At 41.4% G+C, this 17,895-nt stretch overlaps 1 protein-coding gene across 1 annotated transcript in view; it reads left to right on the top strand.

Moving 5' to 3' along the window:
• Positions 1 to 17,204, top strand: part of FNDC1 (fibronectin type III domain containing 1) — a gene marked incomplete at both ends in the record, with an annotated part of 63,998 nt that extends 46,794 nt beyond the window's left edge. Inside the window, 8 exons of the mRNA XM_084284339.1 lie at positions 1,156 to 1,317; positions 3,822 to 4,052; positions 4,925 to 5,033; positions 10,644 to 10,723; positions 12,595 to 12,624; positions 14,834 to 14,995; positions 15,639 to 15,761; positions 17,089 to 17,204. Of these exons, the coding sequence (XP_084140465.1) occupies positions 1,156 to 1,317; positions 3,822 to 4,052; positions 4,925 to 5,033; positions 10,644 to 10,723; positions 12,595 to 12,624; positions 14,834 to 14,995; positions 15,639 to 15,761; positions 17,089 to 17,204 (1,013 nt within the window). The remainder of the gene's footprint in view (positions 1 to 1,155; positions 1,318 to 3,821; positions 4,053 to 4,924; positions 5,034 to 10,643; positions 10,724 to 12,594; positions 12,625 to 14,833; positions 14,996 to 15,638; positions 15,762 to 17,088) is intronic.
• Between the last annotated feature and the right edge of the window lie 691 nt (positions 17,205 to 17,895).

Raw genomic sequence — 17,895 nt, 5'->3', positions numbered from 1 at the left:
CTTCTGCTAAAGTCAAAGTTTTTTAGTATCAGCTTTGTAGTAGAATTTATGGCTCCAGAATAATAAAGTTTATTCTTTGTGGATGCAGTACTGGGAATTTAAGTCAAACCAATCCAAAAAAAAAAAAAAAAGAGAGAGAGAGAGAAAAGAAAAGAGAGAGAGAACTTTGTAAAAGAGAGTGCAGCAGCTGTAAGGAAAATATCCTAGAATTTTCTGCTTTTTATTCTGATAGCTTCATACTGAGGCTAACGTTTAGAATGTGGGAAGGAGAAGATGAACTTAGAACTGCACGAGCCTCACAAAGCACGTTCCTTATATCCTAGTGTAAGTGGAATATACTCAGTGTGCAGTTCTTTTGCAGGGGCTCCCTTCAGGGGCAGATCACCTACAGAAAACAGATTTCAGCAGTTAGGAGAAAACAGTCAAAGCAGGCAGCTGAGTTTCCATAGCCTGTACAATAGGACAATGCAGGGATGACAAACGCTTCTTTTCCTTTATTTTGTGTGTCAGTATTGTAGCACAGTGGCTTTGAGCACTGGATTCAATGAGACTGAATACCAAAGAGGACCAAATATCAGGAGGTTCACTTGTGCCAATTTACTTTCCCTAATGGGACCATGGATGGCAAGTATTCATGCCTCCATGCCCCTAAGTTGCAGGAAAGTCTAAGAGTAATATGAATCAGCTTTAAGATTTTAGAAGAGCAATGCAGAGATTTCTTAACGAGACATTTTTCATTCCCTCATCTCCCTTATTTGGGCTTCCCTTATCTGAGGGCTATGACCAGGGATTTGGTTACTATACTGTCTTCTTCTGGGGGGTTGTAAGGGGAGGTGGCAGATGAAGTGCATTCATAGTATGGCTATATGAATACATTTGTTTATTGTCACCCTTTTTACCTGTGTGAGTGAGGTCCCAACCACCATTGGCATTAGTATTTGTGTTTGCTGTCCATCAGTTTGGTAGAAGCCCTTGCAAGACTGAGGTGTGATTGACCATGAGTCCATAAGGACTGTGCAGCAGCTGTGGGAGGATGCGTAGCACTCCTTTCAGGTTGTGTCTGGTAACAGAAATATTTCCCTTCTCATAGTTGAGCCAAAAGTTGAGCTTCATGTTGAAGCAGGCTAACATTTTCATTTTATGTTTCCTTTGAAGATTACGAGTTCTTTGAGAGCACTTTGCCACCAACCACCACCACTGTCACTACCACCACCACTTCTACAACAACAGAATCAGAAATAGACTACCCAGAGACTAGTGTTGTTGGCTCTGGCCCTGTGTCAGAATATGATATTGCTGGGAAGAAACGGTTCACTGGTAAGGATATCCTTTGTTTTATGTATCTTGCTACTTGTGCTGCAAGCAATTCTTGTTTTGGGAGGGTCAGCCCTTATGCTGAGGTCATTGCACAGACATATCCAACAGACTAATGCGTGGCCCTTGTAAGGCCTGCCACCTGGGAAGCCCAAACACCTGTACTTCTTCATAGCTTTGACACTTGTGTGTCTGTGTGTGGGCTCACTGATGTTGCTGAAGCACTGCAGACCTCTTTCTACTCTTCCAGTGTGAATGCTCTGCTCTATATTCTGCATCACGTTCAGTTTGCTTGATGTTAGGAAGAAAGTGAGGGTGTCTGCTTTGGTGCTCAGTTCAGCTCAGCTGCATCGCTTTTAATTCACACCGGTAGTTCAGTCAATGCAAGTCTCCACATAGGTGTGAGCTGTCCACTGGAAGACCTAAATAATGTTTTAGATACGAACTTAGTAAAACTGACAGAGATAAATTTGGCTTTGCTATTTATATCTCTTCTCTGTAGAAGAAACAGAGGGAAGGAATCCATGGTATATTGGCATGAGTGATGAGGGTCGCTCCTGCATATCTGAGCAATTCAAGTGCATAGGTAGGCATTGCTGCTCTCACCTCAGAGCTGCTCTGCTTCTGCATCAGAGAAGCAGCCTGAGGTCAGACTGGAGGGATTTTGAGGTGCTAGGGCACTGTACTCCAGCCTCTGTCCACACTGGTAGCCCCACAGCAGCCTTTTACAGACCTCTGGCATTTGAACTGACGTCAACCTGGCTCACCTGGCATTTCAAATGTGAGTTCAGGGGATGGAGAGTCAACTTTGATTCACGTCTTGCCTTACATTCCAACACCTACAAGCTTCATGTGGCTTAGAGTGGAGCTCTGCTGCTGGAGTAAAATATTTGTTTTTATATTTGCCCAGACTTTTTCCAGTGTATCCTCAGTTTCCCTGTCCAAATAGTTTAACAATGTTTCTGTTCAGCACCCTCGCTGACAGTGCTTCTTGATTAATTTAACTAAAGAGGCTAAAATTAACTTCGTTGCAAGATCTGGAAAAAATCCCTAAGGACATGAAATCCAATAAGATAAACCAAGAAATGTTGGTTTATGAACATTTAAAGGCACTACGGAAAAAAAAAAAATCATTTCAATGGTTTGTATTATTGCAACTGAATAAACATTTCCAAAGGCAAACGTTATAGTCCTTACTTTGGATATTATTGTGACATTTAAGTCAATAACAAGATGCTTCAATCTTTTCCGGAGCCAAAGTACTGGTCAGCATAAATGTTCTAAAAGTAGAAGTCACAAGTTGGTGCCTGGAAGGTGGGAACTCATGACTACCAGCCCCTTAATATGCATGGGATCACTGTGATAATTGCTTCCTGTAAGTGGTCAGATTTCACCTTGGAATTGCTCTTCTCGCTCAACCCATTGTTTCAACCCAGCATCTGGATGTTTGTGTAAGAGCCAGCCACTAGGACCTGTTAAAGTCGTAGATGTTGATCAAAGGCCTGGGCAGGGGTCTGTTCCCTGCTAGGTGACATTTCCACCAGAGCAGCTGGAGGTAATGTGGGGAGGTGGTCTTGCAATCACACCACTCCCTTCTACCTCTTGTAGCAAAATTTGTCCTCTTCTCTTTGAGTAACTGCGTACAGTTGTGAGTGTGGGGCAGACCTGAATATTGGCATCCCACTTTCCCTTGCTTATCAGTCAAATTGAATGTGAGTCTTTGGAGACCACCAAAATCTTAGCTTTCCTTTCTAAATTCCTTTGATCAAGTGCAAGAGTCTGGTTTGACGGGCATAAGCTAAGGAAAGAGTGAAGAAGGCACACAGAGCACCAGTCATTTCTCTACAGCTATGTTTATTTTAATGTTCCTTTAGGTCATGCATACTGCCATAGTGCAAGGAAGCCTTTGGGACTGGCCTGGGACCAATCCAGGACATGTCACGTTAAAGTAAAAAGAACTATGTGCAGTTTGGGCAGCCAGAGCTGCCCAGTCAGAGTGGCTGGGCTAGGCAGGGATGCAGGAATTCACTAGGGCCGTGAAGGTGATGAAGGTTTTGGAGCATTTCACCTACAAGGAGAGACAGAGACAGCTAGGACTGTTCAACATGGGGAAGAGAAGGCTGATGGGACCTTATCAATATGCCTAAGCATGTGATGAGTGCATGAAAGAAGAGGGAGTCAAGCTTTTCTTGGTGGTACCCACTGAAAGGACAGAAGGCAATGGGCACAAACTGAAACACAGGAAATCTTGTTTAAACATAAGGAAAAACCTAGTCATGGGGGCTATTTGTTACTGTATGCTTTTCCTGGTGCTAAAATTCAAGTCAATTGTAGGAACACTCTAAGAAGTTTCAGGACAGCACCAGAAAGTTAAAAAAAAAAATAAAAATAACACACACACACAAAAAACCTTCATTCTCTTCTTTTCAGGAAATTGTCAGACTTTGTGTTACTCAGTGGAGTCTACAAACTTCTAACTAAATGCCACCCTTCCTTGTCTCCTCTAGCTCCTTATGTGACCTACCTAAACAAAGATCCAGCAGCGCCCTGCTCCTTGACAGAGGCCCTGGAGCACTTCCAGGTGGAAAGCCTTGACGAGATCATCCCTAATGACCTTAAGGAGAGAGAGCCGCGTCCCCTCAAAGCTCCTCACAACATCACTGTCGTGGCAGTAGAAGGCTGTCATTCCTTTGTCATCGTGGACTGGGCCAAACCTGCTCGAGGAGACATGGTGACAGGTACCGCAGAGCGGGCGGCCCCAGTGCCTGGGGGTGCGGGGCTGTTCTCCTGAGGGCGAGGTGGGGAAGGTGAGGATATCAAGTGGTGGGGAGCGAGGGGTGTCAAGCATCTGTATTAATTTGCATAAACTTTAATGTCTTTTGACCTTTAGAGAGCCACAGAGATCCAAAAACTGAGTTCAGAAATGAATCTCAAAACTTGCTAAAAACACTGGAGTAAATAAAAAAAAAAAAAAATGTTTCGTAAAAGAGTCAATCCCTATTTGTCAGCAGACCCAAAAGATCTGAAATAAGCAATGGAAAAGGCCACTGCCTTGGTACTAACATTCAGTTTTTAAGGATTCTTGCCTACCTCTGTGGATGACGATGATGGCAGAGGGATGGGAGCTGGCAGAGCTGAAGCAGCGATAAAGGTTGGGAAGGGAAAAGGCTGCCCCTGAACAGGCCATGTGCTGTCTGTCCCAGAGCGTTTCATTCTTCAAGGCTGTTGATCCAGTACCCCAGTACCTTACTGGGCATAATTTGCCTAAAAATGAAAAAAACAAATGCCACAGGGCCTCTAACTGTATTAGTTTCTGCACAGTTTGCCACTCAAAGCAGTGAAGGAGTTGACTGTCATCGTTTTGCCTTTGCTGTGTTCTAAATCAGTACTTGCATCTTGGTACCATCCCCTGATGTAAAGCACCATCATCATTGGCTAATGACAGGAAATTCTTGTAGCCTGGGATTTTCCAGGACAGTTAGGCATTGACACACTTTCAAAGATGTTTACACTCCTTTTAACACATGAAATCTACCATGGCAAATACGGCTTGGGCTATCACTCACTTATGTTTAGAACCCTCCCAACTCTCTGTCTTTCCCATTTACAGGCTATCTGGTTTACAGTGCATCCTACGATGACTTTTTGAAGAATAAATGGTCAACCAGGACTGCAGGCACTACTCATTTGCCAATTGAGAACCTGAAACCAAACACACGGTAAGGATTCGATCCATTCTTTTTCAGTTATGTTGGGGAAGTAAAACAGATTTGAAAATTGGTAATCATTTCTCTCGGCCTTAGTATAAATATCTATGTCTGATCTAGATTTTATTCATTCTGTTTGACAGAAAAAGTTTTATGAATCGCACATCCAGTATATTACCACGTTAGCCCTGGAATAGATGACTATGTGTACATGTCCATGTGTTTGTGTATATAAAAGCACATACCAATTAAAAAAAAGTCTCATTTTAAAAATGCATTTTCTAGTCTTATGCATAACTGAATCAAATTCTAGGGGAAGAGCATGCAAAGTATAGCCGTGGTGTGATGTCATGAGGCCATTTCCAGCAAGGTTATAGGTTCGTGCATATCCATGAACCTTGCGACTCCCCAGTTGAATTTTAAGGCTATCTTAAAGCAGGGAGATTCAAACAAAATCTGTGTGCTCTAAGCGTTATTTTCCTAGCCTCTTTCTGAAGAACAGTATAATCCGTTGGCTTCTGTTGTACACCCTGTGGAAAAGAAAAAAGGCTTCATGTGGGGTCTGTGGTGGAGAAGGAGGGTTCTTTTCAACAGCAAAATTGTGTGTATCAGCCAGTCTCATTTACATTCTCCAAATCCACAGACCGAGTTGACTGCATATTTTTTGTCTTAAAAATAACTCCTTAACCACTGGGAAAGGACCCCATCCTAATTAAGAAAACATGGCATATCAGAAGCTAGTCTAAAAATTTGATGTTTGCTTTAGGAATGCATTTAGTGAGAAATCTATGATTAAGTCAGATTTACTGTATTGAGATGCTATTGAGTGCTGGGCGTCCCATGAGGGCTTATCAGCGGTGCAATCCATGGTGCAGGCTGTGTATCAGAAAGAGGCTGGTGTTGCGGCAGGAGTCAGCTCCAAAGAAGTCTTGAAGCTGTCAACATGTCCTGGAAAACGTCTGCCTGGTGTTTAAGTTTTACAAACAGAACAGAAGTCTAAATTTAACCCATGTGATAAGTTTTCTTCTGAGACCCGGTCTAGCCTCCAGTTGAGAAGTAGTTTTTCCATTAGCAAAACTCTGGTCAGCTTCACTGAGTACAGAAGCCATTTATTGGGCCATGTGAATGTATTAAATCTTAAAAACAGCAGTCTTGACAATGTCCCTTCCCTAGGCTTAACTCTCAGCCATCACAGGAGAGTGATGCAAAGGGCTGGAAAGCATCCACTCACTCACTAAATCCAATCTCCTGCAATCGCAGACATTATAATCCTCTTCATAAACATTTCAAACTCCTTGAAAATGGTTAGGCTTTTTCCTGCCTTACTGCAGGAAAGCTGTGGCAGAGCCTTATGACAGTGGTTAGCCTCCTGATTCAGAACACCCTCCTTTGCCACCATATCTCCATGTCTCTTCAAATCTTCTTCCCTGTCCACTCAGTTTCTGTTCCCTTCAGGGCTATTTTCACCCCAGAGTGCTGCTACCAATTCCAGTGTTGTGCAGAGCATTTCTCAGGAGGCTGTCAGAGGTTTAATCAGGGCTAACTTCAAACAGATCAATTGTAAGAACTTCTGTCTCTGGGGGCTTCTGTGTCTCCACTAAAACAAAGCTGCGGAGTGTCCAACAAGTATCACCAGCTACAACCACCTGCTCTGTGTCACCAGAGCAACAATGTGAGATGTGGATGAAACCCTTATTTCATGCAAGCAGTGGACCTAGGGGCACATACCTGTCAACAACTGCGCAGGAAACTCCTCTAGCAGGACTGCTCTAGTGTCTTATTATTATATTTAGTATAAATATTCCTGATATATGTGGTGCTAGTCCATTTTCTGATGGAGGCAGCAACCCCTGTGGGTGTCCTCCCAGCAGCCAGGTCAGGCATGCATGCTGGATCCTCTCCTGCAAGCAGCAGCCACCTGCTCCATGTGTACCCTCTGCAAAGCCACTGTGGCCCTCATCCAGCACTGAGGGAGGTCTCCACAGCAGCTGTCCCACCTTCCCCTTGGCCAGTGGGTGGCCGTGGTGTTGGGGTGGTCCCCATCAGGGCAGGCGGGGATGCTGCCTGCATGTCCTGCCATCTCAGCCAGCTGCTGATGGGACTGCAGGGCTGGGGGGTAGTTCATGCCTCCTGAGAGGCTGGAGAAATGATTTGTGGATAATGAATCTTTTTAAAAACAGCTGCTTCCCTCACCCATCCGCTGAGTGATGATCTCCCTTTGTAGATGTGAGCGCCAGCTATTAATTTCCAGCAGGGGGGAGTGAATTAAGTCATAAAATCATTTTGCTCAAAGTGACAGGTATGGTGATATGATTAGTCATATAACCTAAATGAATCAAAATATCCCATATTCATTGCTCCATTACAGTTTATTATGTCCCTTCTTTACATGTCAGTAGATGTGGTATATAAAATCTCAAAGGAGGCTTATTTTTAGGAAGAAAAGCTTTTTTGTTGTCTGCATTATAAACAAGCGGGTGGCCTTGCATCTGATGCAGTTGTGATTCTTATATGCCTGTTGTTAACAATTTATTATAAGTTTGGCTAAGCAAAGTGTAATCAAAGCACAGTCACACATTGCAAATTTTCTTCATGTATTTATGTGATGGAGAACAGTTGTGTTATACTGATTTGAGATTTCTTGGCAAACTCATCAGCTGTTAGGCAAATAAAGATTCTGACTAATGAAAATGTCAGACTCCTGGACCTTGAAAGGCTTTGGCACTTTCTTTCTTATTTATCATGTCTGAGAAAGAAATATATCCTGACTGCATTATTTTATTGATTCACTTAATACAGCAATCGTAGCATGGTCTGCAGCTAAATCACGGGTCAGCAAGTCATGAGTCCTGGCTCTCTCGCTGGCACTACTGCAGGCTTCTTGTATACATAAAGGCTTAGGAACTAATTTTCCAATTTAGTGAAGAGAAATACACTCATAACTTCATCGCTGTTTTTTCCAGTCAGGCAGGCAATTTGAACAATCATGTGTCCCAGATGGGCTTTTATGTATGCAATAGGACACGTGAATGTACAGTTGCCCTGATTACATAGGCAATCAGTTACTGCAGTGAGCCTTAAATACAAAACTGCTTGCCTTTCCCCACTGAAGTAGATGTGTTTTGAGTAGCAGATTCTTGGGCTGCTTTCTCCTGTTTCAATTCTCCTGTTTTAAATCTGGAGCATGGTGTCTGTGTAGCTCATGGGAATGTTTTGACCCTAGCATTAATACACACGTACTGAAAGCCTTGCATTTTCTTGCTGGCAAACATGACCGTGCCCCTGGTGCGGGTGTCCCATGGGAGCATTGGCAATGCAGGGGTTTAAAGCAGTTCTTGAGCTGCGTGCTCTGCTGGCCAGAAGTACAGGAGCGCACAGGAGGCTTTTTGCTGCTCCTCTGCTCTTTCTCCAGCCACCCTGAGTGCTTGTGAGCTGCTGTCAGGAAAGCAAGGCCAATAGTTAAAACTGTGAGCCAAGATTTCTGCCAGTGAAAGGTTTGTGTGAGAAATGAGCAAAAAACATAGCCTTGCTAAATGTCACTGTTCCGTGTAGTTTATTTTTGCCATGATGTTTTTCTTTTTACAAGAAAGCTGTGACTCCTTTCTGAGCATCACGTAGTGGTTAATGAAAGGCAGATCTGTCTGCAGAAAGGAGTGGAGTCGGTTTGTGACCTCAGCTGAGGGATGCAGCAGGGACAGGGGACAGATCCCTTATGCAGGAGTGGGAGCATGTCCCACAGAGGATTTGATCGTGTGTGTGCTTCAGGTCTGGCACAGGTACAAGGCAAAGCTCCTGCCACAGATGAAGCCCAGAATATTTCAATTCCTCTAGTTTACAAATTACTGCCATCCTTCTGCTGAAGAACTGCATGTTATTTGCACATCTTGTCAGGCTTTCCACAGGGATCAGTTTGATTCTGAGATGAAGCAAAAAAAAAAAAAAAAAAAAAAAAAAGATTAATCTCTGCCACAAGGCTGGTTCAACTGTTGCCAGTGGGATTAGTTTTGTATGTGCTTAGCACTTTGGCTGGAGAGGTTCATGTCAGGAGCCAGCCTCCAGGTTCTGGTCTGTGGTGAAGTCCTTGAGGAGCAGTCACATCTAATGGTACAGCAAAGTGCATGTTGTAAACCCTGAGTGGCAGACATGAAACAGCAAAGTTCCTTCAGCTGGATCCTGTTGAATTTTCCTGCTGTCTGGTAGGTAGCAAAGCAGGACTGTCTTACATGACAGGAAGCAACACATTACACTCTTATGTTGGAAGGGCTATTACCATTTCTTGTGGACAGAAATGAAGAAAAGGAGAGTAAAGCTTTTAATGTGGATTGTGTCCACACTTTGTTCATAAACCGTGCCAGGTGGCAATAGCTTCCAGGGGATGGCAGCCCACGTTTGCTACGAACCCCCCTGTCTCAGCCCAGTGTGACCCATGGCTGGGCTGTGCAAGCAGAGCCATGCTGATGGCTTTCTGTGCAGGATGAGGATGATGTTTGTAACAGGGCTCCCCTTCACCAGCTGAGGCTTGTCAGAGCCGCTACTCCATGGGAGGTAACCAATGCTTGGTGGCACCTGTCCCCACGATTAAGGTCTTGTACAGTTCTGTGGGTCACAGGGGATGCTCTTGGAGATGTCTGCTTTTGGATAGGAGGCTAAATCTAGATCCAAATGCTGTGTGGGTGTTACAGAGGTGTAGTCTTTTATTATTATTATTTTATTTTTATTTTTATTTTTATTTTTATTTTTATTTTTATTTTTATTTTTATTTTTAATTTCTTTACAAGACTGAAATTGAGCAACCATGCCAGAAAGGGAAACCTAAACACAGGCACCTAAAAAACTCTGTGCTGGAACTTTTTACAGTAATCTTCCATTCTAGTTGGTTTCTGCTGGCCTGGGTAAGAGGATAAGAGGGAAAGAAGAAAACATTAATCTGAGAAATAAATATTAGGGTAGGCATCAACTGAAAATCATCATATTTCAAAGTGAAATAAAAATGTGCTTACACATTTTCTTCTCCCCAAGTAAGAACAATTATGCTTCTGTCAAGCAATGAGTTGAGTTCTGGTGGCTAGTCATGTGCTTCAAGTTAAGCGTGTTATTTAAATACTTTGGGAAAACACTGAGTCAACATGTGAAAATTTATCATATTATTCAAGAACTGTAATCTCAATACTGCTAGAGTTTTTAAAGAAAGGTCAAAAGCTTAGCGTCTGATCTCATATCAATCTGATGGTTTTAGTTTGCAGTTTACACCACTGCTTTCCTAGGAGATAATCCAGTTTAAAACTTCTTGAGATCAAAATTTATTTCCTACCAAATTTTTCTTGTAGTCTATTGCTATTGTTTTTTTTTCATATAAAATGGATGTAATTGTGTGTGTTCTTGGAAGAAGAATGATAAAAAGAAATAATCCAAAAATACATGTTAGCAATTGCAAAAAGGTGAAATTTGTGTATAACGGCCACCTCATAGCCTGGCTGAGTACCCAAGTCGATATAACGCAAAGAACACCAGAACTCACTGGAATTGTGTTAGTTTGATTCTCATCCTATTTCAGTGTTATTTATAATTTAGCATTGCAGTGGAATCGGTGTTTTAATTTTATTTTCTCTCATTGTGTTTCAGGTATTATTTTAAAGTCCAGGCAAAGAATCCCTTTGGTTATGGACCTGTTAGCTCTTCAGTCTCATTTATCACAGAATCTGGTATACTCTGCTTTTTATTTTCATCTCAGAACTGAATTCCTACTAAAAGATGTGGGAGGGCAATGAGACCAGCATGAGTATTGTGTTTATTATCCTGAACCTGCTACTTCAAGATTTTTGTTTTTTAATTAATTACTTTTTTTCAATAAAGCTAGGAGAATAGTATGTGCTCCTAATGCCACCATGAAAATATAAATGACATCAAAGTGAGTTTCAAGGGAACAAGAAGTTAAATTCAAAATACAAAAAATTACTAATGTTCCACAATACAGAAGCAATGGGAAGTTTAATGTCTCTGATAGATTGACCAAATGTTTAGTAAATTGGTTTCCTTAATTGTGAACAGCTGAACAGTTGGAAGTGGTTGTCTCTGGAAGAAATATAGGAAACAATGGTTCCATCAGATGGGCAAATTCTCCGTTCTTTTTTTGACAAAGCCTGCCAGTCTTTCACAGGGCTAACAGTGTGCTCAAGGGCAACACCCCCTTCTAAAAATAGTGTGTTAAATGAGTTATTTTTACCCATCGCTTCTTCCATTGAGCCAAAGGCAAATGGCTCTGCTGAATAATAGAGGGCAAATTCTTCAATCTTTACTTGAGCAAAAGGTCAACTGTCTCTTGCAAATTTTGCCCTTTTGACTACACAGGGGTTTGTGGTCTCTGTCTTTCCTTATTCAACATCAACCTGTAGTGCTGGCTTCAGTAGATCCATTAAGACAAAGATGCAAGATAAGTAAATGGTCCTGCATAACATATTCACACTTTTCTTTTTTTTTTTTTTTAAAGAAATAAGTCAATCTGAAGTATAATTTGAAGTATAATTCCAAGCAGAAAGTTTAACATAAGGCAAATATAGCATGCTGTATCATGCAGGGAGTTTTGCTGATTGGCTAACTGCCAGTATGCAGCCCTGAATGTCTAGTTTTTCAATCCAAAATCAGCCACCTTATGAGCTTTATTTACAGGTTAAATCCATCAAAATTAAAATTTTATTTGTACTGATTCTTCACTTGTCATGTGGCCTAAGATGGCTTTCCAGCTGGCAGAAGTACAGAAGCAGTTGCTAAAACCAAAGCCAAATGGTACGATTACAGTGATGGAACAGGTCAGAAGAGAGAGAAATGGCTAGCCCAGAGTGCTCTTTGCACAATAGAGATGTTTGAGCTGATGAGAATACTCCATAAAGAGTGTCATAATGGGATCAACCAGCTTACTGAAAATACTACTTAGCCTATATAACATACTGAAGAGAAAAGAAAGCCGCTGTTCTTTCATTAAACTCTGAAAACTCCCTGGAGTTTATCTTCCCTCATCAGTACACAAGCACCATGCCTTTTCAGGTACTTTGTGTATAATAAAGGCCAGTTAAGAGATGACAGAAATGGCAATGTAATGAATATGGAGACTGTTCATGCATTATCCTTATCCCACATCTATTCCATCCTCCTTTATTTTTTTAAAAATGAGAGTATGTCAAACACGAAGAAGCTCCTGAAGTATTGGACAGTGCTCCCTGCACAATCCAGGTGGCCACAAAACTTACTGTGACAACAGGAGTTAAAATGATAAATTTCACATATTTGTGATACCATACCATTAAACAGCTGTGCTAAACATGATGAATGCTTGAGCCCAAGGTTTGCATGCATAAGGTATGTTACATTTCCTTTTGGAAGTTAGGCCTGAAGCTGTAGCTTATGCTGCTTAACTCTGCAAATCAAGGAGACATAAATCCTACATTCACAGCGTCGCTAAAGGCAGTTCCTCTGCAACTGACATTTTTTTGAGTGACACTATATATTTCATATTATAAAACAAGGTTTGGAATAAAATACTAAGATTCTTTTTTGTTTGTTTGTTTCATTCTTCTAGATAATCCTCTCCTCATTGTCAGACCACCTGGTAAGTGTTCCGGTATATTCTTCATGAAGTGTATAAACCTTGTGCAAAACAGTTACAATATAAGTGTTAGAAGCATATGAACAGACAACTGAAATTGCAGTTTTAAGCAGGACAGGAAACTAGTTCATTGTGCCAATTCACCAGAGATTTTAGGACTCCTTACTCTGGTCTTGAAATGAAACCTCGTAAAGTTATGTTAGATCGTGCACTTGGTTTGGGTCCATCTTCTGCCTGGTACAACAGCTTTCACTGCTTAGTAATAAGCACCAAACTGTATTGCTTCTCTGTGTCCTTTAGTTGCCCGAATATAGCTTGAACAGTGTGACCAGTTTTTCCTGTCTCTAGCTGTCGCACTCCTCCATGCTGTTCATCATGCCCTTATAAATAAGAAAAAAAATCAAGGATTTGTAACTGAACTGAATGACAGAGACATGTCATGAAGCTGCATCCTTCTTGGCATATTGCACGTTCACAGTGTAGTCAGACGAGCTCATGTCCTGGCACTAGGAACAAGCTTGCTTACGTGTGCAGTGGTAAGGCCAGGCAGTGTGTGCTCTCAAAAGAGAAGTAGGAAAAAAGACTTCATGGTTATTGCACTCTGTCGGCTTTCCTAACCAGTTAAAGTGGTTAGTTCTGGAGGTCTTTTGACTACATTGTTCATGAAAACAATGTCCAGTGTCTGCCTCCCTTCCATTTTCTGTTATGCTTGTTAGCCTGTTTTTTCCACGTCCTCCCAGCTGTCTCTGATAATGTACAGATATTGGAGAGCATGCTCTGCTTCTGGCAGTCAGTATGGGAGGCCTCTGAGAGCAGTGGGCTTCCCATGCCCCCGGTCACCTTCAGGATTTTTACTGACAGTTATTTTTGGGGTCTGTTCATGGAAAGGAGGTTTTGGAAGGTGATGGCCTTTTGTACTTTATGCTTAGACTGGACAAAGAGAAAATATTTTCATGTTGTTGCAGTGGTAGAGATAAGATAGACCAAAAAGAGGTCTATCAGAGCAGAACTTTGGGAACTGTGGACATGAAGAGCTGATAATTCAGCTCTTGCAGGACAACACAAAGTTTATCCTTCAAGATTTTTGGGGGTGGGCAAAAGTGGTGGATGAAAGCAGACTATTCACAGCAATAATACTGCATGCAAGAAAGAGATGGTTCATTCTGTTCTGAAGAAAAAGCCATGTCCAGGAATCTGCAATCGTTTCACCATGTGACTAATTGCATAAAGTCAGCCAATTACATATGTCTCCATAACAGTGGAGTTCTGAGGATCACTGATCAGTGATTGTTTCTCACCTGCAAGTGTTTACAGGATTCAATCCGTGTGCACAGAGAGAGGGAGGAAGAATAACTAACAGAAAAGCCTTCCATTCTCATTTATAAACCACCTCAAAACAGCACAGTAAAAGCAGGGCTAGAGACAAAAATACCAATTATCACTTTGGAATCTTTTTGTCTCTTTCTGTATCCATTAGTGCAAGAGCCTTTTCAAAAAAAAAATATGATCTCGAAGTTAGTGTAAAGCAAACATTTAAGCAATCCATTAGAATATCTACTCTTTTGTGATACAGTTGAACAGTTGTCTCTGCAGCAGTGCTTTGGGCAGAGTTCCCCAGGAAAGGTCTTGCTTGTCTTTTACTGGAACCTCATCTGTTTTGAAGTAATGTGAGAAAAGAAAACAGAAAAGTAGGTTTCTGATTTCATCTTTTTAACAAAATAGCAAGAATAGACTTCACACCACAGGCTGTTACTCACTGCAGAATTTTTAACATCAGTTCTTTAGCAAAAGGATTACATTTTGTACTTGGTACTAAAAGGCAAATAAATGACTGTATTCAGCCAGTGTTGCTGTCAGACTTGCCACTGGGCTCTGTTTAGAAAACAAACTGAGTACCATGAGGTAGAGAACTGTCTTAACAAAAACAGGAAGACTATTTGTTTATTTAAAACTGAGACTCTGTATGTGAAGCCATTTTTTACCATTTTAACAGTTATTATTGTCTACTGCGTAGAAGGGATTCAAGCAAGTTACTAGTTTTTCATTCTTTTAGTATTTGTTCTTCAACATTTATTTCTGAATATATGTCATGCATTAATGTACTGCAGCATCTCTTGTAAAACATGTTAGGAGATATTAGCCTCAGCTAAATGCAGACTAAAATGCTGAAATCTGTCCTTAATGTTGATTTATTTATTTATTTTTCTCCAAGGTGGTGAGCCTATCTGGATCCCATTCACTTTCAAATATGACCCCACCTATTCAGACTGCAGTGGCAAGCAGTATGTGAAGCGAACTTGGTACCGCAAGTTTGTAGGAGTGGTTCTTTGCAACTCCTTAAGGTACAAGATTTACCTCAGTGATGACCTGAAAGGTAAGCACCAAGATTCTTTTCCTAATGTAGGATTACTTGATGTCAACTCCATCTTCTCACTTTCTTCACATCTTACTGAGTCTTGTGTGACGTTGTTGATCTGGGGTTACTAATATAATCTCAAGGGCTTTTCCGATTATGCTACTGTGCTATATGTATTGTACTGCATTTGTGTAGTTTAAAGATATAGTTTCAATATGCAGCAGGGCCCACCTCATATGTTAGAGAGTGGTCCCTAGTTTTTAGCTTTTGAGGCTACAATCAAATTGACAGTATTGGCTTTTTTTTCTTCCTTTTTTTTTTTTTTTTTTAACTGTCACATGACATTGAAATTACTGATTTTGTTGAAATTCTCTGTACTTGTAGCCTGTTGTGCAATGCCCATAAACTTGTAAAATGGGGAATGTCCCTTACTGAATTATGAAAATATTTCTCTTTTCCTTAATTTATCTTTCTGTAATGTGAAGGTAGCATCCTCCCTATTTTCAGCCACTGTTTGTTCATTGGTGATATTATGTTTGTCACCATAATACTTCTGCTACTTCTGCTTTCTTCCACATCTATATACATCTAACTGGTGGTAGAAGAGCATCCCAAACAAAAATAACGCCGAATCTAATAATCTGTCTCTATCACCCTTCAGACACCTTCTATAGCATTGGGGATAGCTGGGGACGGGGTGAGGACCACTGCCAGTTTGTGGATTCACACCTGGATGGAAGAACAGGACCTCAGTCGTACATTGAAGCCCTGCCCACCATCCGAGGTATGGTGATGTGAGAGTGGGATGCTGGCAAGGTGTCTGTCACCTCATCCATAGGACTGAGGGGTGGGGAGCAGGGCACAGAAAGAAAAAGAAAGAAGGGCATAAAATGCAAATAAATGACAGTGACAAAATAGGAAAAAAGAAAGTAAAAAAATTGTACAGTTCTATGAAACCTTTTTCCAAATTATAAGACCTGAATTATTGAGTTGAGGAGCAGAAATTCTTTTACCTGACACAAAGGACAGCTACAGCTCTGGAAATGCAGCTTTTGCAAGTAGTATTTCAGCCAATTCAATGCAAAACACATAAGAGTGCATCTAGTGACTTAACATCAGACTGCGGGTCATTTATTCTGGCTTGGTAGAAATCTACTTTCAAGTGAAAATTCCCACCTTGAAGGAGTTCCCCTGAGCACACTGCCCAGATAACATAGCTGAGAGTCTGATGGCTTGCTCCACAAAAGGAACCCAATCATGAAAGTCAGCCAATCTTTTCAATAAGTCAATTGATATAAATTATTCAGTTGGCTTTGATGGTTTCCATGTTATTTGTTGATACTCTTTTAATGGTGGTGTTACCAGGAAGAAACTGAAATAGTCACTGATATTTATACATTGCTGAGAGGTACTGCATTTCTCTGTTCAGAAGAAGGATGGTTAATCCAGATGTGTATTTCTAGGTCTAGGAGACAGAGATAGAGAGCACACAGAAATTACATTATTGGCACAGTACAGAAGTGTTTCAGATGTTCCAGTGCACAAGCTATGCAGAGAAGAATGCTGTGCCTCTCCTAATGCTTTAAGCAGTTGCATTCCTTCTGCAGATGAAGAAAAAGGCTATCAGATGAGGGAAAAAAGGCTTAACTCCATATTTACTGCATGAAATGATACCTTTATATTTGTGAAAAGCTGATGTTTGCTGATAGTCTCTTGAGCCATGTGAGATAATATGATCTGATGGTATTTTTTGCCCTAGAGTCCTTCATATATTTAAACCAGTTTGCATAAATGCTGCTGAAATATAGCTACCATTTGGTGTGCAGTGCAGGAGCTCTTTGGCAGACCACAGCATTACACAATAGTTGAAAAGATGTTGAACTGTAAAACCAATCAGATCTACATGAAATATAAAAGACCGGAGCTAAACCATTGGAGAAGGATCTAGGCCAAATACCTAGGGTAACAAGTACCCTTTTGACAAGGCTTCCTAGCAGGCAGCTTGTATGCTTTCATTTAGGGTGTGGTACTAACTATTGCTGCATCTGTTACTTTAGTTAAATAGCTATGTCTTTGTTTTGAAATGTGAACGTGTGTTTTTTTCCCAACAGGGTATTACCGCCAGTACCGCCAGGAGCCTGTATCTTTTGGGCGCATTGGATACATGACACCATACTACTACGTGGGCTGGTATGAGTGCGGTGTGCCTATCCCAGGGAAATGGTAGCAGTCTGATTTCCCATCATAGGCAGGACAGGCTGACCACACTTTTTGAACGATATCTACCAGAGGACTGTGAGCAGCTGAGTCGGAAAACAAAAAACAAAAAACACAGAAATAAAGCAAACCTGTGAAGACCCACTGCTCAAGAAAACTCTGCGAAGCCAGACACAGTCCTCACTTCACCAGCCTAAATCTTTGGTGCTGCTTTATTTCCACTTGGAAGCACAGACAGGATATATGTTTGGTGTCCTACCTTCCTTCTCTGGGTCTTTAAGGCACAGAGAAGTGGTTGCAATGTGTGCAACCTGTGAAAACTAGAACTGTATTAGCCATGAAAATGTGGAAGTTTCTTATATCTTGCAGGAACGACCTAAGCATGCTGTGCTTGCTGAATGGAATGCTAAACTGTCCCTGGCTGCCAGCGGCGGGTGCTGCTGCAGCCCAGCCCAGCCTGGCCTACCAGGGCTCCCCTATGCAGTCGTGCCACGTAGCTGGCCGCCCACCAAAGGCAATATATTCTCCTGAAGACTTACTCTGTGGGCTCACCCCCTGCTGGACTAATCACCAGGTCACAGTGTAAATTCACTTTGATATATATATATCTATATATATCTATATAAATACAATACTGTACATCTGCAGAAGTACTGCTTAGAGATGCAGATATTTTCTTGTTCACTAGATAAATATATTTG

The sequence above is a fragment of the Netta rufina genome (assembly GCF_964035555.1).
Source record: "Netta rufina genome assembly, chromosome: 3".
In the NCBI taxonomy this organism is placed as follows: Eukaryota; Metazoa; Chordata; class Aves; order Anseriformes; family Anatidae; genus Netta; species Netta rufina.
The sequence above is the reverse complement of the archived record's forward strand: the minus strand, read 5'-3'. Positions and strand labels throughout refer to the sequence as shown.